The sequence below is a fragment of the Pseudopodoces humilis genome, chromosome 7, assembly GCF_049639895.1.
Source record: "Pseudopodoces humilis isolate 2021_Gansu_Grassland_sample_001 chromosome 7, ASM4963989v1, whole genome shotgun sequence".
In the NCBI taxonomy this organism is placed as follows: Eukaryota; Metazoa; Chordata; class Aves; order Passeriformes; family Paridae; genus Pseudopodoces; species Pseudopodoces humilis.
Window position 1 is genome coordinate 242,135 of NC_142206.1, and position 26,595 is coordinate 268,729.

A 26,595-nucleotide genomic window follows, 5' to 3' on the forward strand; every position below is an offset into this window, starting at 1 on the left:
TTCTGATCTGAGGAGATGGGCTGTGTGAGCTCACCTAACACCACTGAAGGACTGCCTTTCCTTCCTTTGGTGGTAATCCTCTCTGGACTAATCATGCAACTTTATGGATAATATTTTTCTATGTCACAAGAAAGAACCTATGTCACACTGTAGAACACTGCCTATTAATGAAAAATTAAGTCCTAGGAATCAGCACCGTTCAAGTGCTGATAGTCCATAAATTAAAAGCTGTAGACATCTGATAAAGATGGAGTATGACAGAAGATAAAAAGAGCTATAGAAAAAATAAAAGTAAAATAAACCCTTAAACTTTTTAAGTAGCTGAATAACCCCTTTTTTCCCTTTAGTTTTTAAAAATAATTTTCAACTGAGAGCTTTCATGTATCTCATCTTCTCTAGATTTAGTATCATGCTTTGTTTAATCTCAGCACCATTTTGAGAATGGCAGCACACCAGCACCAAGAGCTGTCTGTGATGGAAGCCTGAACTCTAAAATTATTGTACCTTTCTCACCTCAGGAACTGTGACTGCACATCTGCAAAACCAACAGAAAATCCCATTCTGCAGCATGCAGTGAAAGAGCCATTTTGGCTGCTTTAAACTGGATTTCCTGATGTGTCTCCTGCAGAAGTGCTCCTGCCCACATGGTGTCTGGAGCTGTGCAGAGTACTCCTGCTGCTGGATTTCCATCTGAGAGACAAGCACAGAGCAGCTCCAGGCTCAGTGTGTCTTCAAGGATATGAACCAGCAACGTTCCCTGGGTCAGGCTCTTCCTGCTGGGGCATGCAGCTCTGGAGACACTTGCTCACATCTCAGGAGAAGAGCACATCAGCTAAAGTTTAGTTGTAGTTACATAAAATACTGCTCAGGGTCACCTGGGTATCAGGCAGCCTGTAAAGTACTCCTGTATCACTGGGTAACAACTGATCTTCTCAGGCCTGTAGGGTAAAACTAAAGCACAGATTCTCTTATTTCATCTGAAATTGCTCTTGCTGTGATCTGTGTAATCATTCTGTGTCCACGTGTGACGATGTTCCTTCTAACAAGCCACTGAGGTTTCCTGTAACTTCATTATTTTGTGATGTTCTCCTCCTCTGGGAGCCATAATTGCTGAAGCAAGGAGACAGACTAAATGAAAATTTCCAAAGTCAGACACTGCTTACTTCAGATAGCTCTAGCAGTGTGCAGACCTAGACAAAGGGGGAAAAATAAAAGAAAAAGGCAATATAACCATAACATAACCATAACATAACCATAACCATGATTGTTTCTCTTGTCCTTAGTCAGTCTTTGGGTTCCCCAGGAGAAGGGAATTCTGTAAAGTATTTGCTTCTCAGTCAAAAAAACATCTTCCTTTCTTTTAACCAACCTGCCTTTTTTTTTTTTTTTCTTTTCTTGGCTGTAGCTGAATTTTTCTGGTGGAAAAGCTTTCCTAAAGTCTCTTTTTTCACACTGGACTAATGCTCTAAGCTCAGGTGACATAAGATTTATTCCTAGAAGAGCAGGAACCTTCAGAGTCCAGCAGCTCTCCCTCTTGGACACAAGGCATTCCAGAGGTTGTCAGAACACCATGCAGCACAAATAGCATTAATAAAAATTAAAACTAATTGTGGAACCATTTTATCTTTGCCTGTGAGATATTGACCATACACACAGTCACACAACTTTTGCCTCGGTGTTCCTGCAGTTTTATCCATTTGTGTGTGGGGAAATCGGTAAAGAGCAAAACCAGTTCTCTGGAAACAGGAACACCCAAAAGCAGACCCAGCACCACCAAGTTCCACTTGCATGTTCCAAACTGCCTGTCAAAGCCTATCAACCACCAACAAAGAAGTTTCAAGGGCACAACCAGCACTGAAATGTAATCCTGGACATTTCACATGAGAAGCAGAGCACAGGGAGGTGTTTCAGACTTGCTGCCCATGCAGCAATAATAACACTCCAAGGCAGGGAATCACAGGCACTTATTTGACACAGGAATGTAAATACATTTTTCAGGTACTGACACTGCAGTCATTCATGGTAATGAAAAACAGAAATCATTGCTCATTTGCTGGCAGAGAAGTTGTCAACTTGTTTATTTGCTGGCAAATGAGTTGCAACTTGTTTCTCATTTTAGAAGACCTTGTTGTTCTCTTTCCACTTCATGTACATGAGCAAAGCTTGAGATTAGGAGCAATAGGTCGGGAGGAATAATTATTTCATAGCCTGTAAGACTGACAGACTGTTCAGCCACAGAAATATCTTTAGGCTTCCTTAAACTTCACCATAATTTGATTAGCTACACAGATTTTTTTTTCCACCTCTATAAAACATCAATGCTGTTAACATCTCATTTCTTATTTATTTTTCACCTTATTTTTTCCAATTATTTCTATTTCAATGTATGCAAATCTGCTGTTATTTGTACTGCTTGAAAAGATTGGTGCAAATAGAAGGTGGCAGCTTTTGAAAGATTAAGCAATGATTAGACAGGCACTGGGCCAAAGGAGTGTGTGAGTGAGGAGCAGAGGAACAATGCAGCAGCCGACACGGAGCTGTCTGGAGAGAGCTGGGAGCACTTAGCAATTCCATCAAGGTTCTCTCTGCTGCCAAAAGAAAACAACAATGATTCATGCTGCCATGTTATTTAGCATTCATCCTGATTCTGAATTACCCAGTGGAAAGTTCACACTGCAGTGCAGACAAAGCCCTTTAAATTTAATGAAAGGCAAATTGTCCTTTGAGTCGGTACCAAAAAGCATCTACCATTGCTCTTGGATTCTGTTTGAAAGGAAACTAATATGAAAAAATAAAAATAAAATCATCATTTTATTCACAAACTCCATTGCAAAATGCCATAGGGGTGTGGTAGGAGAACTCAGCTCCACGCAGGAGGACAGTCAGAAGCTGTCACCTCTCGGACTGCCAGGAGAGCAGGATTGCCCTGGTCGTGCAGGAAACTGCCTGCAGAACTTACCCAAAGCTGGCAGACTCCCAGACCCTTGTGAAAATCAAAAGGAACGTGCAGGGTGTTTCTGTTCTCAGCACATAACCTGTATCTCCATCCCTACAGACTCCAGCACCCCCAGACCCCACATCAGCTCCCCAAGTGGGGTTAACAGCAGCTCTGGCCATGGGGGCCCAGGGAAAACAAAACCTTGTTTTCCCACAGAAACCAGGTGGGAAACACAAGCGGGAATTCTCACTATCCCACAGCCCAACCCCTAAGTCCTCACTATTCCCTTGTTAATTGCTTCATCATAAATGAAAATTCTAGCTTTTATTCACCTCCATCACATTTTCCATGAAGTTTTAAACTGAGCTTCCCCAAAGTTTTCCCAGGCTGCTGGTTGAAGCACTCTGCTTTTAAACAGGTTCCTTTTCCAGGCTGGAAGGAAGGAGGAAACACCATTTTAGTAACATCCCAGGAACTGCCAGCAGTGAACAAGTGAAATGGAGCCATTTAAAATTTGGCCATTGAATATACTTTGGGAACACTTTCAAAAACTTGATGCCAAGCATATCTACAGAAAAGCAGGCCAAAAGAAAAGCCAACATGAACTGATTCAGTTTTTTTAGAATTGACATATTCTTTGTTAAAATGTTCTGTACTTGAACTTTAGACTTACAGCAGGTTCCACAATGCCTGTAAAATATCCAGCAATGCCTATAAATGTGCCTTTGTGTGGCGACCAAAGATTAATCTGGAATTGATTCAAATATTTTGCTAACAGATTTTTATCATTTAGTGAAATACTTGAAAACTTCTTTAGGCAAATCTCTTATCATGTCTTGGACCCTTCAGCACATCAGGAATTTTGAGATTCTATCACAAAGAAATTGAAGTGTTTGAAATTATCAGCTCTGGCAGGAAGTTTTGCCACTACTTAAAGTTAAAAACTCAGCATTGATTTTTGTGAAAGTTATCTTTTTATTCATTTTTCTTTTTAAGGAAAGTATGCTTGGGCTGAGGAGAAAAGGTAAATTTTAATGAAGTTCATTTGAAAGGCAATTTTCATTTTTTAACTTTCTGTAGGACAAAATCCTTTGACTCCTTTGTCTGACACTACAGAGTATTTCCCCACACCCTGTCAAACTCTTTCAATTATAAGTGCCATTCTTCTGATAAGGAAAGAGAAAGAAATCCTTTAAGAAGTCATTCAGGCTCACAAGAGCTTACATTACTAGAATATTTCAAATACAATTTCTGTGGCAGACTTCATGGGAAAAGACGTCAAAAGGAAACAATCTGATCAAAGCACAGCATCTTCCTGACATCAACAGATACTGGCACTTCTCATGAGCTCTGCATCAGTGTTTGTCACTGCACCAAATCCACACCTGTGGCTGCTGCTTGAACTCAGTGACCTGTGCTTGAGAACATTATCAGCAGGAACCATTCAAGCATTTCTGAAGGCAAAATAATCTGACAAATGTGAGAGGGGAAAAAATGGGGAAAGAAAAAGGTTTTCCAATCAAGCCATTTCTCAGAGCTCTCTAGAGATTAATTTTAAGGCTAAGATCACAGTGATGGTGCTGAGAAGTGCACCAAGGCAGTGCTTATGTGCTGGCATCCTCAGAGTCAGGATGGCAGCAGCTCAGAGCACCTCCAAAGCACACAGAGTGAATTCCTCATCACTGCCAGAAGAGCTTAAACCAAGTCTGTTCTCAGTGAACGTGACTGCAGCCTTTAAATGTGCTCACATCTGGCTTCCGAATCACACCTGACACAGGTGATGCTATTTTCTATAGGCTGACCCAAATCATTCTTCCAGAATAGCCCAAAGTGCCAGTGTGCAGCTATTTATCATCAGCTAGAAACTGAAACTGGAACTGTAATTTATTGAGGCTTTGCTGTGAGCAGGACCATGCAGGCACACATGACAGGGGGCAAGACAGGTGTGGGGATGAGGGACAGGCGTGGGGATGAAGGAAGGACAGGAGTGGGGATGAAGGACAGGCGTGGGGATGAAGGACAGGTGTGGGGATGAAGGAAGGACAGGTGTGGGGATGAGGGACAGGCGTGGGGATGAAGGACAGGCGTGGGGATGAAGGACAGGAGTGGGGATGAAGGACAGGTGTGGGGATGAAGGACAGGAGTGGGGATGAAGGACAGGAGTGGGGATGAAGGACAGGTGTGGGGATGAAGGACAGGTGTGGGGATGAAGGACAGGAGTGGGGATGAAGGACAGGAGTGGGGATGAAGGAAGGACAGGTGTGGGGATGAAGGAAGGACAGGTGTGGGGATGAAGGAAGGACAGGTGTGGGGATGAAGGAAGGACAGGTATGGGGATGAAGGACAGGTGTGGGGATGAAGGAAGGACAGGTGTGGGGATGAAGGACAGGCGTGGGGATGAAGGACAGGAGTGGGGATGAAGGACAGGAGTGGGGATGAAGGACAGGAGTGGGGATGAAGGAAGGACAGGTATGGGGATGAAGGACAGGTATGGGGATGAAGGACAGGTGTTGGGATGAAGGAAGGACAGGTGTGGGGATGAAGGACAGGTATGGGGATGAAGGACAGGCGTGGGGATGAAGGAAGGACAGGTATGGGGATGAAGGACAGGTATGGGGATGAAGGACAGGTGTTGGGATGAAGGAAGGACAGGTGTGGGGATGAAGGACAGGCATGGGGATGAAGGAAGGACAGGTATGGGGATGAAGGACAGGTGTGGGGATGAAGGAAGGACAGGTATGGGGATGAAGGACAGGTGTGGGGATGAAGGACAAGAGTGGGGATGAAGGACAGGAACACCCTGACTGTGCACTGCTCCTCTTGTTGTTCAGGGGACACAGCAGATGTGGATGGAAGCGCAGGATGAGCTGGGATCCAAGGTAAAACACAGGCACCACGAAGCAAGGCCAGTCCTCAGACTTGGTGTGCTCAGTCTGACACAGAAAAGGTATTTATTTACTTATCAGACTGCAATCTGTGGATCGGGACTGAACGAGCTAAATTACCATGGATGGAACAGAAGATAAAATGACCATACATTAACTTTTGGCCACTGCTGGCAAGGGAAGATTCAATCCACAGCATTATCTGAATGCTTGAGTCAAAGTCTGATGTCAGGAGACTGCAATAAAAGCTCTGGCCTGCACAGCTGCCCCCTGATGTGGCCAGAGCTGCTGCTATCAGCTGGCACACGCTGAAATGCTGCTTTTCCAGCCATACCAACAGACTCAACTATGGGTTATTGCAGATGGGTAAAACAAGTGTTCTGCTGAAAGGTCACTTTGTCACTGCCAGCACCTCTGGAGCACACAGAGCTTCCAGAGGGGCAAATGGTCCCACAGCACTGAACTCCCCTAATTGCCCAGAAAAGCAAGGCCAGGGATCTTCCACTGGAGGGATAAAGAAAGGAGACTGTGATGGCTCCCAGTATAAACCCCATGCTGGTTATCAAACAGCTTTCACACAGCTATGGTGACAAGGACACGAAAAGCAGATGCTGTCTCTGCCCCCTCACGTGCTGGAATTCCAGTCTTGTGCTGGACTACGGAGCTCAGGCATGGGGGAGAGTTAGGAAAGCTGGATGAAAAGAATACTCCATAATTATTCTTAAAGGAAAACAGAAGAGAATGGAAAAACATGTACAAAAAGGAAGCAATGGGGAGAAAAAGGAAGAAAGAGGGAAATGATAAAAATATGCCTAAAAAAGGAAGGAACAGATTATTTCTGGGGGGTGGAGGGAGGCAGGGAGGGATGATTCAGGCAGGAGTTAAATGACAGCAGCTAAAAGCAAGGGGAAGCTGCATGGTGAGATGGGGAAAACGGAGGAATGCAGTTTGTGAGAAAGTGCAGCAGACAGTGGGATGGAGGAGATGACAAGAGGCACAGGTACCCTGGAATTTGAGAACATGCCAAATGGAGACCCCAGCTGAAGGACACAAGCTCACGGAGAAGGATGAGTTGTAGGGAATGGGGGGACAGACTGCCAGGGTAGAAGAAGCCCAAGAAAAGTGGACTGAGACAATAAAGACCAAGGAGCTAGACCACCCCTGGATGAAAAGAAGGAATGAACACAGAAGGAGAAAAAGGTGTGAAGAGTGATTAAAAAAACACAACCCCAAAACAACAAACCAATAAAATCACCACTGCCACCACCAAAAAACCAACCAAACCCCCCAAACAAACAAACAACCAGCCAAAAAAGCCCCCAAACAAATAACAACAAACATAAAATAAATCACAAAAAAACCCAACCAACCAACCAAACCAAGGGGAAGAATTGGGACAAATGGCCTTATTCATCAGCAGTGTGCTTCTCTTCTCTCCCATTTCATTTTGATATCCTGCTCCACAACCTCTCCCCTTTAAAGCAGGAATCAAATTCATTGTCACAAGCACTGACAAGTAAGAGGAGACAACAGTCTGCAGCCAGGCTAGGACATCATCTCCAGGACTCAGTGTCCCCATAAAAATCTCACAGTCTGTTTACATTAGTGGTTCCTATTTTTTTCCACCAGAGCTCTGATCTGCATGGCCAGGACAGTCTCTGAATAAGAACACTATGCTCTAACTTCTGCTGGTGGCTGGAACAGATGGCCAGAGGACGAGGGTTTGCCTCTGGTTATTTCTTTCTTGCACCTTTTCAGATGCACCCCCAGCAGATGGCACACCACACTGCAGCCCCAGCAGCAGCATACAACACACAGCAGCAGACACATGCTCCAAGAACTGCCTTCATTAATTCAAGCTGCAGCACTAAACGTTACTAAAGTAAAACGCAGAGTTTGTAACAACAGCCAATGTTGTTCTCAAATCCACAGTGGGAACAGATTTCCTGCTCTATACATAAATATATGCTTTTTAGCATCTGATTTCAAACCAGCACTGCACAGCCCTCTTTTGATGTCAATCCTTGTCAACCCTTGTGAGAGTTTGCTTGTGTAAAGACTGCAAGAACCATTTCAGCATCAAGACCTTTAACCAATGCGGAGAATCAATCTAGGCAGATAAAGTAAAGCCTTTCCAATGTATAAACCACAGCCCAAAAATGAATGAGCTTTGGATAAAGTTGGCCTATTTCCTTGTTTTCAGATGTTTCTGTTTGTCTTGGAACTTTCCTGACGCTCAGGTAAGGGAAGAACAAGAATCCAAACAGAAAGAAAGCAAGACCGAAGGTTTTCCCTAGGAGATTGCTATCAATAGGTTTTTCATAGTTGTATGATCTACAAGCCATCTTCAAACTATTCTGTGTTATGAAATCCAGCATGCATTTGAGCAGTAGTCTTGAGGTTTCTTTATCACTGCTGTTGTAAAGAAAAAAAAATTTAAAGAATCAGACAACCTTCTATTCCCAAATATCTCTTAAGAATTACCAAAGAAATACAGCTTTTTAGTGAAACGCTCTGGATGCTTTTTGAAAAGTTTCTTTTCAGTCACTGTTTTGAGGACAACCTCTCACAGGTGATACAGTCACACCTGACCCACTTTTCACAGTCTGTGCTAATTCTCAACACTGCAAGACGTAGAATTCACATCCTGTGACATCCAGCACTATTACTGCAGTTCAATAGCTGTATTCATGGCAATCTCAGGACAAAATGAGAATCATTACACTGAACATGTAGGAATATTTCATTCATAAGTAATGCTTCAAGGAAAAGGAAGGAACCTTGCAAAATCTGAGCCTCTACTGCAAAATTACTAATTGTAATGTGAAATAAAAATGTCCTAGGGCAGGATAATTACTGCTCTAGTGCTGCATTTTGCAAGGCATACTCTGGACACAGAAATGCCCACTGCCTCCCCGTGAAGCTGAACTCATCATGGCTCACAAAGAGCTTTTTTAGAGAGATCAAATCACCTGAAAATACCTTCAAGGGGTACTTTGTAATGCCATGGTGCTCAATGCCAGCAAAAAGACTCCAAAGCCAGGCCAGGGCTCCAGTGGCACCAGTCACCACCTTGTCCCCAGAGGCCTCAAACCAGGGCAAATAAACCACAATGGCAGCAGTCTCCAGCTCAGGCAATGCTTCTAAATATGTTTCATTAACCAGCAGCACTCATGGGTGTGGTCACTTAAATTTATTTTTTTTTAGGCCTCTCCTCTGAAAATAAAAATCTAATTCTGCTGCTTTTGAAGGAAAAAATAAGTAAAAAATTATATTGCCAAATTGTAAACTTATACATACATTGTCTCTGCAAAGCAAACAACACTACTGAGGAGAAAGGAAAGATTCTGATGTGACACTTAAAAATACAGTAAAACATCTGAAATCTGTGCAGTTGCTTAGACACCAACATGACTAAGACCCAAGTGAGACACAAATAAACAACACTGGTATTTGGCTTGTTTTAATAAAACTTTTGTTCTTGTTACACAGTACACAGGTAGGCACTGAAATGTGCCTTTTTTATCCTTCAATTAAATTAAATTCTACTACTAATGTAGCTATCTGCATATGTGAAACAATTCAGAGCAATCTTCATCAGAATTCTACCAGAAAAGATGGTATGGTGAAATACAACATTAAGCCATGCAAACAGCTTTATTAAATAAAGGATCATAATTTTAGGACCTGCAAAATCTATTTCCTGATTTTAAGTGGCACACACTGGCATCTTCACAGTTTCCTAACTCCAAACATTTATTTTTAAAAAGGGAAATTTTACAAAGAGATTAACTGAGGTCTCCCAAAACATAATTGGGAGAAACATAATTTGCTTGACATACCTTGAAGTACAAGAAATAAAATACTGTAGCACATATTGTTCAAGACAAATGTACAGACTCTGGCCATGCACTTGAATTAATGGTTTCTGAAATCAGCCTTCTGGAAGTTAAAAAAAAAAAAAAAAATCTAATTCTTGCACTGCCCTTTTCCAAAATGCACATCTCCAGAAATTGGGGGCCCATTAAAACGAGCCTGGGCTCTGACAGATCTCTGGTCTCCCTTTTTCCTTCAGTCACTCCCCACAGCGGGATGTTTCCTGCCTGTGAAGCCCACAGCTGTGGCACCACACACGGAAATCTTGCATCAAGTCAAGAGAAGCTGCCATCCCTGGCAAAAGGCTGAGAGTAAGAACAGCACTGATAATGAGGATTGTGACAGATCCCCATGAGAAGCAGAGCTGGAGCCCACTGCCAGCACAAACCCTGTGTCTGCCCCTCAGGAAACATCACAGGGAAAGCCAGAGTAACCCACTTACCTTACAAGCAGCAACACTCGCGAGCTACAGAGCTACTAACAAAAACACAGAATGACACTAAATACAAGGGATTCATCTCAGCAGTGCTAAAGGGAGAAAAAATGGAAAACAGACTATTGTAAAAGGAAAAATAAGTTTCAAAATAAATATTTCAAGATTTAAACTAATAGTAGGAAAGCCCATAAATCATCTTTGCAATCGCTCCCGTTCCAAACATCCATCTGCTCCAAATATATGCCTATTACCAGGTCTTCAGCATACATTATGGGATAAAGAGGACTGCTGAAATCTAATTTACTTCTGCAGGGAAGAGACGCCAGAGAAAGGGTTAGAGGAGTAGCATAAAATCCTGTAGAGGCTTGAATTTTTCTGTGAGGCTAACTATAGCTCTGCACAGTGTGATTTTGTATAAAATGACATGTAACACCAAGCCAAGGCAGCCAAACCAAAGGTTACCTTCCTCTCAATTTCTGTCTCCCTGCTTGGGGCCAGGAACCCAAGGATTTAAAGCAGTGGAGGGTAAGAAAGGCAAGCCTGAAAATAATAAAAATATTATACAGTACAATACCAGTACTGGTACTATCAAAAAATGTGGCTGGACAGGTTTTCCTGAAAGAAAAAGCAGTTCCTGTGATTTCTGATCTATTTCAGGTAGAAAATAATGAAAAGGAATAATTGTGACAAGTGTGTAGAGCACAGTGCAAAGTGCTGGTGAGCGAGCTCGTCGTGGTGAGACAGGCTCTGAGGAGCTGCTGCTGTCTGTAACTCTGCTCTGCAGCCAGCCCTCTGCAGCCACTGCCTGACAGCCAGGCACCAGCACACTCCAACTCCAAAGCCACTGCTTTTCCACCAGACTGCTGCTCTCCTTTTATGTCTGTTTTGTGGCCAGTTTATCAGTGTCCAGAGACCTCAGGCCCTGCAGCCACCCAGGTTCTTTGAGCTCCCATTTGAAAGGTGCAGCAGTGGATTCACACAGTTGCAGCCAAGGCCACCAGTCAAAGCTGCATTTCAATGTCGTGCTCTTTCCTATCAAATTGCCAGGCGCTGCATAAGGGAGAGGACAAAACTTAACACCAACTTGTTGAGTTTTGTGTGTACTTTAAAGAGCCAGGATTGTGGCTTTTCCTTCATTCATTCATTGTCTGCAGAAGAAGATATGATGACGTGCATAGCCCGGGGTGGGGAACTTATTTACTTGCTTCCCAGTAAGTTTCTTGTCTGTACAAATCCGAGACACATCAGCAGCAAGTCACAGGATTTAGCTACAGGGATACAGCCAGACAGCAGCAGTTGTGATGGCAAGGATAAGAGAAGCCCTTTGTTCAGCTTTTTCCTTCAACACGATCAATCCAGATTCTCCTTGTATTTCAGCACTTCAGAACTAACCCCCCAGCACAGAAAAAAGAATTTTTCTTTAAGTTCAGCACTCTGTGCTTACTAAAATTTCATCACTAAAGTTGCTAGAAAATAAGACTTGTAAAGAGTGCATAGCATGGCCTCTGACAAACACCCTGACAAGCACTGAACCATCAGGGACGGGCAGTGCAATCCTCCAGGTCATGGAGAGCAACACATGAGCACGGCAGAGAAGCAGCAAGGTAAGGGCTGCTCATCAGGAGAGGAGAACTGGAAATCTAAAGGAGAAGCCTAAGAACCACAGAAAGGCATTTTATACAAAACAGAGAGTACACACATGGAACCATACAATGGAAAGAAAGCACCTGAGCTTGAAAACACTCTGAAGCACTAAAACTTACTAGGTCTAATCTATTATTGTTCCATTCAAAGCTCTGCCCACCAGACACCTCAAACATCCTGTCTTTTGTACACACTCTTAAACATGCCCACGTGTGCAGAGCTCCAGCCAGCCCAGCAGAGCGTGGGATGGAGAAGGGAGAAAGCACACGGGCAACATTTGAAAGGACAAAGGGATGAGCAAGAGCCAGAATTCAAGGTTTGTGTTTCACAGGCAGCCTGGGCAGGGAGGGGAAGAAGCAGGATCTCTCACCATTGTTGCTGTTGTCATCCACCAGGATGATCTCCTTGAGCAGGTGGGCAGGAGTGCGGTTGATGGCAGAGTGGATGGAGCGCAGGATCACCGAGAGCGCCTCGTTAACGAAGATGAACACAATGCTCACCTCGGGAAGGCTCTCGGGAAACGTCAGGTTTCTGCACCTGGAGGGAGGGTTGAGGGAAAGATGTAAATTGTTGGCAGCCACAATGCAAACAAAATCCACCCCCAGCTGTAAGAACACACTGGAAGTTACAGCTCCAGAGAACGTCCTGCTACTAAAGCAAAGCCAGATGGTGCAGCCAGAAAAACCACATACAACAGTGGAGAACTCACCTGTAAGCACAGCCATGGGGGTTAATCAGAAAGGGGAATACTCTCCTAACCTTTCTCACAAACAGGTATTTCAGCCACATTCCAACATGCTGATGGAAATGGCAGTATGGAAGTACTGCCCACGACTTTAAAGCTCCTTAGTGTTTTATTGGTTGTTTTTTTTTAACCTCCTTCTTTCCAAAGAGGATTCAAATCTTTCAATTATATGAGTAGGAAGGTCTTTTACCACTTTACCTTTTTAAACTGTCAGCAAAATATTTGCTTTTGAAATAAAGCCACAATGTAATTGAGTAAATGGATTTAACTATTTTTCTGTGAAACATTTAGTATTTTAATGAAATGTTTCTGAACAAGAATTAATTCTACCTTTTGCTCTGATCTGAAACTATTTCCTCGGATGAAATTAGGTACAGTCTGACTCTGGCAGCATTTTTAGATAGACTTTGTAGATGGAAATGATGGATGTTAATGCTTTTCTCTACCTCCTACAACACTGAGTGGCTATCCTCTCCAGGTGCCAGGAACCCCTGGAAACTGTGGAAAGCACAACTAACAGCCAAGCTTTTGCACACAGCAAGCATTGGCAGATTCAGTACTTTTACATCATGCTTGAATCTGACTCCTTAACTAAATCTCTTCTTCAGTTCAAGGAGAAAAATTCTTTTAGGATTTTGTATTTTAATTTATGTAGCAAATAAATACAGAGAAGTATCACAAAAGCATTCCTCTTCATGTGCTGGATATTGTACAAAAATTAAGTTCAATCAAGGTGATTAATTTACTTCTGTGCTTTTACAGGTTCTGAAAACAGTCAGTGCATGGGACACACAACACCCAAACCAACTGAGATAGCACAGCATAATACTCAAAATTCAGCTGGTCAACCAATTTTCTAAATTCAGTCATTGGTTTGAAATTGATGGAAATCACATTAAAGAAGCAATTTTATATTTTAGGTACTTTTCTCTCTGTCACCATGCAGAAGAATTATAAGGAAATATAAAACAGAAAACAGTCTGGAAAATCAAGGTACAGTTCAAGTCTTAAAAAGTGTACAGTATATTTTTTAATAACCTGGTTCATATTCCCTTTAGAAACAAATATGAAACCTCATTGTCACAGAGCTCCACAGCTTTTTCTTCCATGGCATCAATACCAGAGGGAAATAATTAAAATGGTGTTTGGATTTACTGATTCCCACTTGTGGCTTGATCTTCTGCAACGCAACAACCCAAAACTTGGTGTCCCATATGTCATGGGGTGACTTTGTGATGCTCCTTTGTATTTCTACTGGAGTGTTAATCCTCTATTCATTGGTAAGAGAGCTTTCAGCATACATTTTGTGCGAAATAAAGCACTGCAATAAGAGGCAAGGGGAGCTGCCTTTTGCTCCAGAAGACAATTAGTGCAAGGCAGCAGTGTTTTTCTCTTTTAGCCAGCAGTGCAGGAGTTAAAACCTTCAGCCAGGACAGAGGGAGCTGAGTTCCATCCTCCCTGATCTCCCCAGAGAGCCAACTCCCAGCCAGCTTGCTGTGATTATTTTCAGTGCCCCTTCTCAGGGTCGTTCCACTTTCTGTGGAGCAATTAAACTGAGCTGGAGTGATACCAAGGCTCTCTAACCCCGTGTTTCTTTGGAGGAAGAATCTGCAGCACGTCTTCAACTGGATGTTCGTGCATTTTAAACCCTAAACTCCACTCTTTGTGGCTATGTCCAATTTTCTAGATTATAATGCCACAAAAATTCTTGCAATCACTTTTTTTTTTTTCTTTCTTTTGCAAGCTAATATTTATTTTTTCAATTTTACTTGTGACAATTTGGCAGAAGAAACAAAGGCATTTTCACAGAGCCTGCAAGTCAGGTGTCAGGGCAATTTCCTGGGACACAATTAGAGGATGGGCGTTGGGAAGTCATCCTGTCCAGCCCCTTGCTCAAGCAGAGTCCCCTAGAGCCAGCTGTGCAGGAACAGCATTTTCCCTCTCCAGACAGGGTTGGGATGTCTCCAGTGGTGGGGACTCTACAACCTGTGCTTCAGTTTGTGCCCACTGCCTCTGGTCCTGCCACCAGGCAGTGCTGAGAAGAGCCTGGCTCTGCCCTCAGATATTTGCCTTGATGCCATCCCCTCTAAGCTTCCCCTTCCCTAGGTGAAACAGTCCCAGCTCTAGAGACACACTCTGCTTTCACAGCTTCTTCAGGAGAAAAGAGCATTTCCACACCTGCCTCCTGTACCCTGGAGTATTTTAACCTCTGAAATTGCTCCTTAAACAAAGATCACCTCTGGTGCTGAACAATCTCTGAAAGCCCACATGACTGAGGAGTTGAAGCAGGCATAGATTTACTTGGGCTGAGCACTGTCAAACCTGGAATCTTTGACAAATGTGAGTTTTAGGGACCATCAGGTTTAAGTGGCATCTGACAAGAGGATTTCTAGTGTGTGTATTTCAGGCTCAGAGTGACTGGGAGGCCTCTGTACTTATAATCACATTAGAATTCTGAAATACTGGCACTCCATTTATTCCAAAAGATGCTAAAACCATTACAGATCCAGGTCCTTGAAGAACCATTACAGATCCAGGTCCTTGAAGAACCATTACAGATCCAGGTCCTTGAAGAACAGACCTGTTCATGCCAAATGATGTGTATGCATCCAAGTTTTGAAAATTTGTCTTCAAATAGACAATGAACTAGTCAACAGGTTTAAGCATACTAAAATAATCTTCAGTATTACCCTTTAAAGAAGCTACAATGCTTGCTATTTTAGTGATGTGCTTGCAGCCAAAATGAAGAGATATAAAATGGTCCAGCAAACAAATCTACAGCCAATCTATCTTTCAGCTGACAGCCTTAGGCATGGTAATATTTGTTATCTTCAGCCATAACAATGTGCAAAGAAGATAAAATGAAATTCTAGCAAAAAATGAAACTCTATCTGGTAAGATATGGTACCCATTAAATTAAGGAAAACTTAAAGGGATTTTTGAAAATACTTTGAATGGCAATAAAAATATACTGAAAATAGTTCAAAGAAGTTGCTTCCTCAAACATGGGTGATTTTTTCTCCTCTGTCAATTAAGCTGAGCTTGAGAGAAATATAAAATATGGCATTGCAAGGAACTAGTGACAAATTCCAAACTATTCCAAAAATGGTTTCAGATGACAAAACAGCCCCCAATACACTGCTGCCCTGCCATAGTTGCATGCATAACCTGAAATGCTCAGACAGAAGTTCTGCTTCTGATGAGTCTTCCATCCATTTAAAATAAACTATTTGTATTGGTTTCCCCACCCACATTCATTTACATCTCACATATTTGCAATTTTTATCACTCTGCACAGAATTTTTCATTGCTGGCAACTTGTACAGACAAGAGCAGCTTTTAATCCTGTGGATGTAACTTGATTCCCTTTTTGCACCACCATGCCTTTAAAGATAACTACAGATGAAAGGAGAGAATAGAATTAGACTCCTGCATTGTCCAACTTCTTTAGTCTTTTCAAGAAGACTAATTTTCAATGAGGTTACATCCCTGAACCGAGTTCATGTTTTCTTTTCTTTTCCATTCAGACTCATTATCTTTATTTCCAGCTCAAACTAACTTGTTTTTCAGTGTGTCTGTAGTTTTTAAAAACACTTTTTCCTCACTACATTGTTTTTCACATCAGCTGATGACAATGAAAATTACCTACTTTTTTTTCTTATTTAATCAAATCAGAATCAGCCCCTGATCCTGCACAGAATGCAGAGCCCTTGTGCCTTTTCACAAGCACGTCTATCATTGTCCTTACACCAAGTGTTGTGAGGAATGAAACTCCAGAGTGATGGGAATGAACAAGGAATGGCTCCAGAAGGGTGTGTAACTCCAGAGTGATGGGAATGAAGAAGGAATGGCTCCAGAGGGTGTGAGTGTCCGAGGCACGCTGGAGGGGAGGAGGAGAGGGAGCGCTGGGATGGGAATCCCAGCCCCACAATGCTCAGAGAAGGGAGTGGTTGTGTGGCAACCACGAGATGCAAAGGCCATGGCCAAGGGTCCATCCCAGCCCGGACCTGCTCCTCTCGCCCCAAACCAACAATCCACAGGAATTTCACCCGATTTCCCAGCCGGCATTGTTGAGCATCGCTCCAGCAAAGGCAGAGCCTGCGGCGAGCGCCCCGCTCCGCTCAATTACACCGGGCTAATAGCGCTAAAGTAGAGGTTGCCATGGTTACAGAAATTTACAGAAACTCCTGGTTTCTATTTCAAGCACAGCTCTGGGAAATGGAGGGCAGCATACATTATGAGGCTTCTTTCAAATATTTGTCCACAAGAAAGACAACTCTGTTCCTCTAATGATAATCCTCTGTGATAATTCCATTTAGCCAGTCATTAGACTTAAAAATTAGTTTAGTATAACTATGCATGAAAGCAGCAAACAAAAAATGATTTCCTGTGTTAACTTATCTCTCAGACCTTCTACAAATATGTACATAAATTATGAGCAGAAATTATTTTCTGCAAACTTTGAAAAACTTTCACCAAGACTATCATATCAAAAAATAGCAAAAGCCCCATGTTTTTGTTTAGAAAAGAACAATACAGCATATATTCCATGATTTTTGTTTGTTTTGTTTTACACAGGATGCAATAAGGATGTTAGTAAAAACATTTGGGGTTCAAGTGTTGTTTTGGGGACATACATGGGAATTAAGTTTTAGTTCCAACAGGGTAAGAATTTCTCAGAAGCACAAACAGAAACAGAATTTTACATTCTTCAAGAACTGGTAACATTTTGTCCACAGCCAAAACGGCAATCAGAAATTCAAAATAAATGGGAGTAAAAAACAAAAACCAAAACATTCTGACATAAGTAAAATAAGTAGCACTAAAACTCTATGAAAGAACTGAGTAAGAACTCCTGCAGAACTATTTTTGTGTTTATGTTTATAATTTAATGATGTGATCATACTTCATTTCTCTTTTTGCTATTACCAGTATTTTAAGTGCTAACTGGGCTATGCTGAGCAGGCTGGCACTGGACAGGGTATAAAAATCTCTTTTTTTTCCTGTGCACATGTCCATCATCATCAGCTTGGGTTATTAGAGCAGCCTGGAGGCTGCAGCAGGTTTGTGGTAAGTGTGGTATTTGTGATATTTGTGATATGGCAGATGTGCCAGGGATATGAAACACTTGCAGAGCAGCTGTGTGAGCAGGTACATCCCAACAGGAAAACCAGAGCTCAGCTCAGCATCCCAGGGGTGGCTGCTCAGGCAGTTCACACTGCTGCTGGAACCACTCCAAGGAAAAGGTGAGGGAACAGAAGAGTGAGAGGAAGAGAGATAAGTAAAAGAGAGCATGAAATATGACAGCATTAAACATGAGGTATTCAACAAGAATGCTGAATACTTCAGGAATTTTAGGATTTCTGTCCAAAACAATACATTAGAGGCTTTTTTGCTCTTTTTAAATGATGCCTTTGAAACATCAAGACCAACAAGCAGTATTAATGTTCTCTTTTACCAGCTGCAACAAAAGAACTTGGTCAGAAATTAGCAAGGAGCCATGTCCATCACTAACATAAAGCCAGCAGAACAGAATTGTTTCACAGGGACACATGGGGGAAAAGGTTTATAGAATGCAAGCATGGAGGAGCTGGCTTTTGGGGAGAAGTAGAGATTACATGCAAATACCCAGCCTGAACATCACTCTTTGAAATTATACATTTTACCTATATCAGTTTTATTAAAGGAAAATAATTACGTAAGTCTGATGCATCCAGGACTGTGTTTACCACCATAAGACTGATGGACATTTTGGACAGATGTACACGCATAAACAACTTTTGTCCCAAACCACATCACTCTCCTCAACCAGCCAATGCTTGATTTTATTTCCTTGCAGTCCTACCTCCATGCAGGGGACCTCTTGCCTGCTCTGTCTGGGCCCACTTTACCACAAACCTAATTTGGATATCTTCAAGGCTTCTACCATTGTCCCTTGCCAAACTGAGCCTCTAAATAATCAGTTTGGGAGCGGTGAATTGTTTGAAAGAAGTGCTTACAAAACAGCCAAAGCCCTTCTCTGCACAGGAAGCAGGACCTCTCCTCTGCACTTTTCTAGATGACAAACTTTCAGCCAGGAAAAGGGCAAACCTGCTGCAAGCCACATATTATACCATGGTATCTGACAATAGCAATGGTCTCCAAAGAATTAAAACAAATCTCAAAATAATTAAAATATCTGAGCTTTAAATGCTTCTTTTGCCTCTCACCCTTCTTGCCTTTGCTGCTTTTTGTGTCTTTGCTTTCACCCAGCCAGTTACAGTGGCTGAAAAGGTTGCTTTGCATTTACTGGCCAGGTTTCTTGGTGTCAGACAGTCTGTGCAGGAGCTAAACCCTTTGAAACAGCTCCTGTGCTGGGATCCTGCTGCGAACCTTTCCTGTGTCGCCTCCCTGGCTCCTCACATAATCAGAGGAGAATATTGCCTCCCTCTCCCATGTGTGCTCCAGCACAATGGATCAGGCAACAAAGATTCACAAGCCAACAAAGTAGAATCTGACCACTTGAAAGGAGTTTGGGAGACAGCTTCAGGACCCCTAAACAACCTAACTTGCTATAATGAATTTCTGCAAGAGCTTCTTTCATCCACATTTCACTCATAACAAGCTTTGTGGGTACTGCCTGCCCTACTAAAAGTAATGAGCACAACAGAATTATAACTAACACAGAACTATTATCCTCTGTTCCTGCACACAGTAAGGGCAACACTGCCTTCCTCAGAGCTTCCAGGTTCATTAGAGCCAGAAGCTATTTGTCAGTCAGTGATGCAGATAGGTTATGGGCTAACAGATGCACAGAAGGGTGGGGAACAGCACAGCACCCAGCTGCAGCAGCACAGAATCAGAATCAGGCCCTGGCTGAGGCAGTACTCAATAAAGTACAATAAAGCCTGCACTGTCTACTGAGTATTGCAAAAACTGAGCCCACTTCAGGGTGTGATGATTCCTTCAGGAGGCTAAAGTATCCAGGACAGTTAATCTCTTATTTACCTATAAGAGATGGTTTTGGACTGTGCTGGGGACAGCCTGTGCTAGCACAAATACAGTGAAAAGGAACCAAATTCAGAATGCAACAGGAGGCTCATGGCTGTACAGTGGTCAGAAACCACTCTGCAGTACCTAAAGCATGAGCAGGTCCTTCTGAAAGGTGTGACAACCTGCCACAGCTTGACCCAGCTGTGCTCTGCTGGATGTTTCCATCCAATGTCATGATCCTTTTCTGGAGAGGCCAGAGTTCAGAGGCTTGGGCAGAGTGCACTGCCCCTACTGCTAAATGTGTTCTACTGCCTCTTCATGTCACCCAGCCTGAAGGACTGGGCAAGGCTGGATTTTTCCCCTCTCCTCCATCTGTGTTGTGGCTCAGCAATCTCTAATTGCCCTCTGCTTTTGCCATGGCATTTAATGTTGATGACCTCAAGCCTAGAAAATGCTGCACATTTTAATTTGGTGTTACTACACATGTGGAATGGCCTTTCTCTCTGCAGAACCTTGTAAAGACAGACTGAGATATGCTGATGTGAATTCCCAGAGCACTGCAGGCAGAAAGGTCAAAGCTGAGTCACACCAGTATGATATAAAAGGGGTAATATCATGATTCTGGCAGATCACTTCATTCTCCTGCTCTCAACTGGGGCTAACAATGTATGAATTTCCTTAGGTCTCAGTTGCAGATATTGCTGTCTTCCCAAATTTCTGTACTCCATATGATAGGTTCTGAATACAGATGACAGACCAGCACTGAGCCCAGCCAGAACCATGTGAGCTCCACTCCTTTATCTACCTGCCACAAGCCTTTGCTGGGGTCCCACTGCCATGCTGACTCTTGCAGCATCACTGCTAAATCCAGGCTAATGAGCTTGGTTAGACCTTGGCTGACTGTCCAGAGCCACTGTGGCAGCTCCTCTATCTGTGCTCTCGTGCATCCCTAGTCAGAACAGAAATACCACAAGTGACTGAGGTACAGTGAAGGTGGCTGCCTTGGTCTCCATGTCACTTGCTGTGTGCTCTCTTCCCAGCACGCTGTGCTGCTTGAGCCCAGCAGCTGCCCAAGGAGAATGGAAATGCAGCTATGCAGACTCAGGGAGTGACTTCTGCACTTGGCTTAAAAACCAGGCGCTGGAAATCCCAAAAACTGATTATTAGACTGGAAACAGACTCTCACAGGGTAGACTTTCTTCCCCCACAGCATTCATGCACGTGCTCTCACACAAATGAGAACTTCCCTGTCAGGAGCAGGAGCTCTCTTTTCAACACCAGGACTTGCAGAACAGCTGTAGCTGCGCACTGCTCAGGGTGCTGTAGGTACAGTTTGCACACTGCCTGCCAGCACAGCTCCTTTCCCCAGGGTCAGAAGTGTCACCCAGTGTCACAGCCCTGCCTGCTCCCCAGCCTAAGGGGCGTGGGGAACCTGCCTGGGCTGCCAGCACTGAGCCATTATTGTGGATGGCTGTGTCCCTAAACATCCTGTGATGTCTGTTGTGTTTCTGGCAGTCACCAAAGGATCAAAACTTTCACAGAAATTAGGATCATGATTAATTTCTAACTGAAGTTTCTTTTAAAATCCTAACTTCCATTTATTTTCAGCTACAGTAACATTCATTTTCTCCATCTTTTTAATTTTTAAAATACATAGTTATAAAAAATTTATATTTAAATCATTCAGAACAGTAATTTCAAAAGAGCTGTAAGAACAGAAACATTTCTATCATTGATGTCTAGTTAAAAAGATTTCTTTTTCCTCTGGGTTAGTTTACAATTAAAAAACAAGAAAGAGACTGTCCCTACAGGGGCTGCTAAACTGATTTAACCAAAGCACAAATACAATTGCATGGACTTTGATTTCCTTAAAGTCAGTATTTCAGCAAATCTGCAACAAAAATATTTCTACAATGCAATATATAATAATACATAGATACTGCTAAAGTGCTGCCTCGGATGGTGCTGATATATTTTTGCTATCATCAACTTAATGTGCAGCAAAATGCACTACTGCTTTAGTTATTAAAATATTTGGTTAGAATAAATGAATAAGATCACGTTTGATTCACTAAGTACCCAGCATATTTATTTTAATGATTTCTCTTTTTAATGAGCTGCAGAAAAAGCAGCTCTCCCTCCATCCATTTCTCCATCTCCAGAGCTGCTGTTGGCCCAGCTGTATCACCAAGGCTCACAGAAGGTGAGCATTACCTGTCTGTGAACAGCCCTGCCCAGACAGGCTCAGGTGCACTGAAGGGAAGGCTGATCCCTCCCTTGGTCCCATCCAATTCTGGAATAACCCTGGAAGCTCGTGATTCCGAGCACAGAGCTGTCCAGGGAAGGAGGATCCCTGAGCTTCCAGAGCTTGGCTCAGAGGTGCCTTTCACCACTAAAACTCAGCAGCTTCACCTGCTGACTGACCTTAACCAGGCAGCTCTGTGCTTTCAACGAGAGCACTTCTTTAGCCAGGTTATCTGATGAAACTGAAAATTAGCATTTTAGCAGAAAAAACACACCAGCTGTCTAATGTAAATTGTAGCTGAGATAAAGTTTCCAAATGATGCTGAAGAAATTTTAATGAATACTTTGTGGGACTGTAAATGGACTGACTTTGTGCACAGCAGCACTTTTGAGAACAACTGAAACTTACAGCCTTCATCTGCCTGCTAGAAATGACTCGTTCTGGTGGTTACCCATACCCTGCCTATGAGGGAAACCTGCAGGTGGGACAGGGCTGAAGGATGGAGTGACCGAGATGGGACAGGGCTGAAAGCTCCAGTGACACCCACACTGTCACAGTGCTGAAGGCCGCAGTGACACCCACACTGTCACAGGGCTGAAGGATGCAGTGACACCCACACTGTCACAGTGCTGAAGGCCGCAGTGACACCCACACTGTCACAGGGCTGAAGGCCGCAGTGACACCCACACTGTCACAGTGCTGAAGGCTGCAGTGACACCCACACTGGCACAGTGCTGAAGGCTCCAGTGACACCCACACTGTCACAGTGCTGAAGGCTCCAGTGACACCCACACTGTCACAGTGCTGAAGGCCGCAGTGACACCCACACTGTCACAGTGCTGAAGGCCGCAGTGACACCCACAGTGGCACAGTGCTGAAGGCCGCAGTGACACCCACAGTGGCACAGTGCTGAAGGCCGCAGTGACACCCACAGTGGCACACAGCTGAAGGCCGCAGTGACACCCACACTGTCACAGTGCTGAAGGCCGCAGTGACACCCACACTGTCACAGTGCTGAAGGCCGCAGTGACACCCACAGTGGCACACAGCTGAAGGCCGCAGTGACACCCACAGTGGCACACAGCTGAAGGCCGCAGTGACACCCACAGTGGCACACAGCTGAAGGCCGCAGTGACACCCACAGTGGCACACAGCTGAAGGATGCAGTGACACCCACACTGTCACAGTGCTGAAGGATGCAGTGACACCCACAGTGGCACACAGCTGAAGGATGCAGTGACACCCACACTGTCACAGTGCTGAAGGATGCAGTGACACCCACACTGTCACAGTGCTGAAGGCCGCAGTGACACCCACACTGTCACAGTGCTGAAGGCCGCAGTGACACCCACGGTGGCACACAGCTGAAGGCCGCAGTGACACCCACGGTGGCACACAGCTGAAGGCCGCAGTGACACCCACGGTGGCACACAGCTGAAGGCTGCAGTGACACCCACGGTGGCACACAGCTGAAGGCCGCAGTGACACCCACGGTGGCACACAGCTGAAGGCTGCAGTGACACCCACAGTGGCACACAGCTGAAGGCTGCAGTGACACCCACAGTGGCACACAGCTGAAGGCCCCAGTGCCACCCCAGCAAGGCTGCCCCAGCACTCACCCGCCGGGCCGCAGGTCGGGCAGGGCCCTGTCCAGCGGCAGCCTGTCGCTCAGGTAGGCGTTGTAGCCGTAGTACTGGAACTGCTTCAGCGCCAGCCGCCGCTGCTCGGGGCTCAGCTCCTGCCCCCAGTGCGCAAACAGCGACGAGTCCGTGAACGCTTCCGCGGGGTTGTCTTCCACTTTTGGTGGAGCTTCTACGAGAGACAAAGACAAAAGGAAACAATTAAGATCTGCTGTTTTAAAAAGCAGAACTTCAGCTCCACTTGCTGCCTGGAAGTTTTCCCACGACATGCCCTCACGTACTCTCGTGTAACTATTAGCATGTAAGGCTCAAAATTTAATAGTCAAATAAAGTTATGTAGAAACAATTCTTTCCTATCGCAACCTGACTAAAGGCCAGGACTGATAAATCTAAATTAATTAAATTTCAGAAGGAGCCTTATCAGAAATGAATATTATTTTGCTTTTATATACTAAGATGAAATATTTCATTCCAGCCTGGATTATCTTGCTAGGAAAAGACTGAAGTTTTGAAAGAGAAAAACAAATCATCTGTACATAGTGTACAAAATGGCTGCCAATGTCCATAAAGTGTAAAATAAGTTCTTTAAAACTACATATTCAACACAGAGAAAATTCACTGTACTAGGCATCCATGTTTAAATAGCAAACCAAGTTCAATCATGCTTTATGCTCCAGTTTACCAATCCAACCTATCTGAATTCTGAGTCCATGTTTAGGTACATGTGATGAAGCTACTGGGATCATCACTTTGTAGTATTTGCGTGATTAGGAAAGGTTTTCATTTCACAAGGCCACATCTCTGGCTGCAATGCTAAACAGAGAGGAGGGGGAAAGATATACCCAGAATTCAATTTGAGAAGAGCTCCAGTAGAGTGAAATCAATCACAGCATTCATTCTCAATGTTTAGCTGCACAGCAAGTCTGAGATCACTTGTGAGCTCTCTGTGACAGACACACCACAGCTGACACACAATCTAACCAAGAGAACCCCTCGTTTCTGGAAACACTTCACAGCACACGGGTAAAGCAAGATCAAATGCCTTACTTGACTCCCATTTGTCAACATAAACTAGAGCCACACAAAGAAATAGTATCTTCTTTTTCTGGAAGTTCTTATTATTTATCAAAAGTCACACTAACGGTGACCCAACAAAATGAAGAACTCTCCTTTCTAAAGGGCTGTACTTACAAACAGAGAGACTTATGAGAATTAAAGTGAATCTTGAAAAATCTATCAATTGTCCCCAAAGTCCTCCTCAGCACCCAGAGTCACCTGCAGGCTTGAGAGCTGACTTAAGCTTCATGGGAACACCAAAAGACAAGTTTATATATTATAGTTATATATTTAGCAGAATATGCCATCAGAATCCTGACTTCCAAAGAATGCCAGGAAGCATGCTTTGATCTCCTACTAAAAAGAACCCAAAATGCAAAAACATAAATTGAGAAGACTAGGTTATTTGATTTGTTCAAGATGTTCTCCTTTTTTTCTCCTGACAGCACTGACAGGAAACTAATGGTGCTTGCTTCCTACACTATGTTCCAACCTCTGTAAATATGAAATGTTGCTTTACTTGTCAAAGTCCTGTCTCCCAGCCTGAATTTGGGAACCAGCTCCAACTCTTCAAAGATGAAAGACAAACTAAACCCTCCATCAAAGGAGGAAACTACTCTGACAGGCCCTGCTACCACACAGATAAATGTCTGAGAGAGGAGCTTGGCAACTCTGCACGTTGGATAAACTCAGATCATTTTAGAGGGTCCTAGCTCGAAAAAGGCAGAATAGCATTTGAATACCAGTTCAAAAATCACAGCAGCATGGGAGGTCACAGATGTCTTTGTCTTTTCATGGATGAAGAGACATCCCAGAAACAACTGTCCTTCACGGACTCACATGGGTATGTACTGAATTTTATCTAATGATCTTGTGGGTGAGAGTAGTTCCTAAAATGATCTGTGAATCTCTTGCTGTTTTCTGATTGAAAAAGTGCTCAGTTTTCCAGGTTGTATATCAGTTCAAGGTTTTCCAGTAATGGATCTCTGCGAATTTAGTTTACAAGCTTTACCAAACCACTTACCAAATGCAGTAATTTTTTTGTACGCTAAGAAAACATGTTATTTCAATACATTGCTCTACAGGAAAAAAAAAACACATTAGCAGGAGCTTTCAACTACAATTCAAATCAATGGAATTCAGCACACATCTCTGATGACAAAGCTTTCTTTCCTTTATTTGGCTAAAAACCCTTGGGGAAAGCAACTTTCTTTATCCAGCCTCTCACAAGAAATAAAAATAATGATTACACACCATCAGCTGCCTTTTGACCAGTCAACAAGTGCATTCGATGCCTTGGCCTCTGCAAACGGGTCACAGCCCGAGGTCTCACAGCCAGGCCTCCCTCCCACAGTCGCAGAGTGATGGTGGGGAGCAGAGGCTCAGAGGAGATCCAGGAGCAGAACTGCTGGAGCAATACAGAGGGAGGCACATTCATCTGCTCAGCCGGTACCAAACAGGAAAGATCCGTTCCATTTCTCCTGTGGGAAGGACGCCTGTGGCACGTCACCGCGGCCGTTCTCAGGAGAGGCTCCCTGCTTTAGCTTTACACACCGTGCAGAGCTGCACCCACTCCAGCCTGCATCAAATCCTGGCACACTCACACCCTGCAGTTCGACCAGTCAGCAGCAGAGATTTGTTACACAGATGTCAGCTGCCTGCACATCTGGCCCAAAGAACTCTCCTTGCTGAAGACTGGGCCGCTCATGGCATCAGCCTGGAGCTGGCCACACACTGCTCACCTGAGCCAAAAAACCCACAGTTTGTTTTCCAAAATCATCTCTGTCTCTTTAGCTCATACTCACATTTCCTAGTTATGCAATTAATGTTTTTATAAATCTATTGCTTCACTTGAGCTCACTGACAGCCACCAAGACAGAAATTTGCTCTTCCTATTGCTTATTGTATAAGTCAGAGACACCAAATCAAAAGACACCACTGAGATAATAAGGGGTAGACATTTTGTTGTCTGATTGCTGCTTTGTTCTATGACCTCTGAAGAAAACAAATATTTAATTTATTAGCAATTAACACAATCATTTAATTAATAACTTTCATTTAATCTCCATGAAAGCCCCTGAAGCTCACTAAAAGAGACTCATTTTTTCATCTCCATTCAGATTTCAACATTCTTCCTAAGAAAAGTTACCATGAATAG

The 26,595-nt window shown here is 43.5% G+C and overlaps 1 protein-coding gene and 1 long non-coding RNA gene across 3 annotated transcripts in view; both read right to left on the bottom strand.

Moving 5' to 3' along the window:
- Window positions 1–26,595, bottom strand: part of GALNT18 (polypeptide N-acetylgalactosaminyltransferase 18) — a 200,725-nt gene that overhangs the window by 90,286 nt on the left and 83,844 nt on the right. For both annotated transcript variants that reach the window (XM_005531558.3, XM_088057582.1), the window contains exons 2-3: window positions 23,361–23,553; window positions 12,150–12,316 (exon numbers count right to left, since the gene is read on the bottom strand). In XM_005531558.3, coding sequence (XP_005531615.1) covers window positions 12,150–12,316; window positions 23,361–23,553 — 360 coding nt within the window. The remainder of the gene's footprint in view (window positions 1–12,149; window positions 12,317–23,360; window positions 23,554–26,595) is intronic.
- Window positions 2,210–7,255, bottom strand: LOC148183940 (uncharacterized). The gene is made up of 3 exons (XR_015772900.1): window positions 7,198–7,255; window positions 3,271–3,370; window positions 2,210–2,588 (listed from the first exon to the last, which is right to left on the bottom strand). It is a non-coding gene; the product is annotated as an uncharacterized LOC148183940 (long non-coding RNA).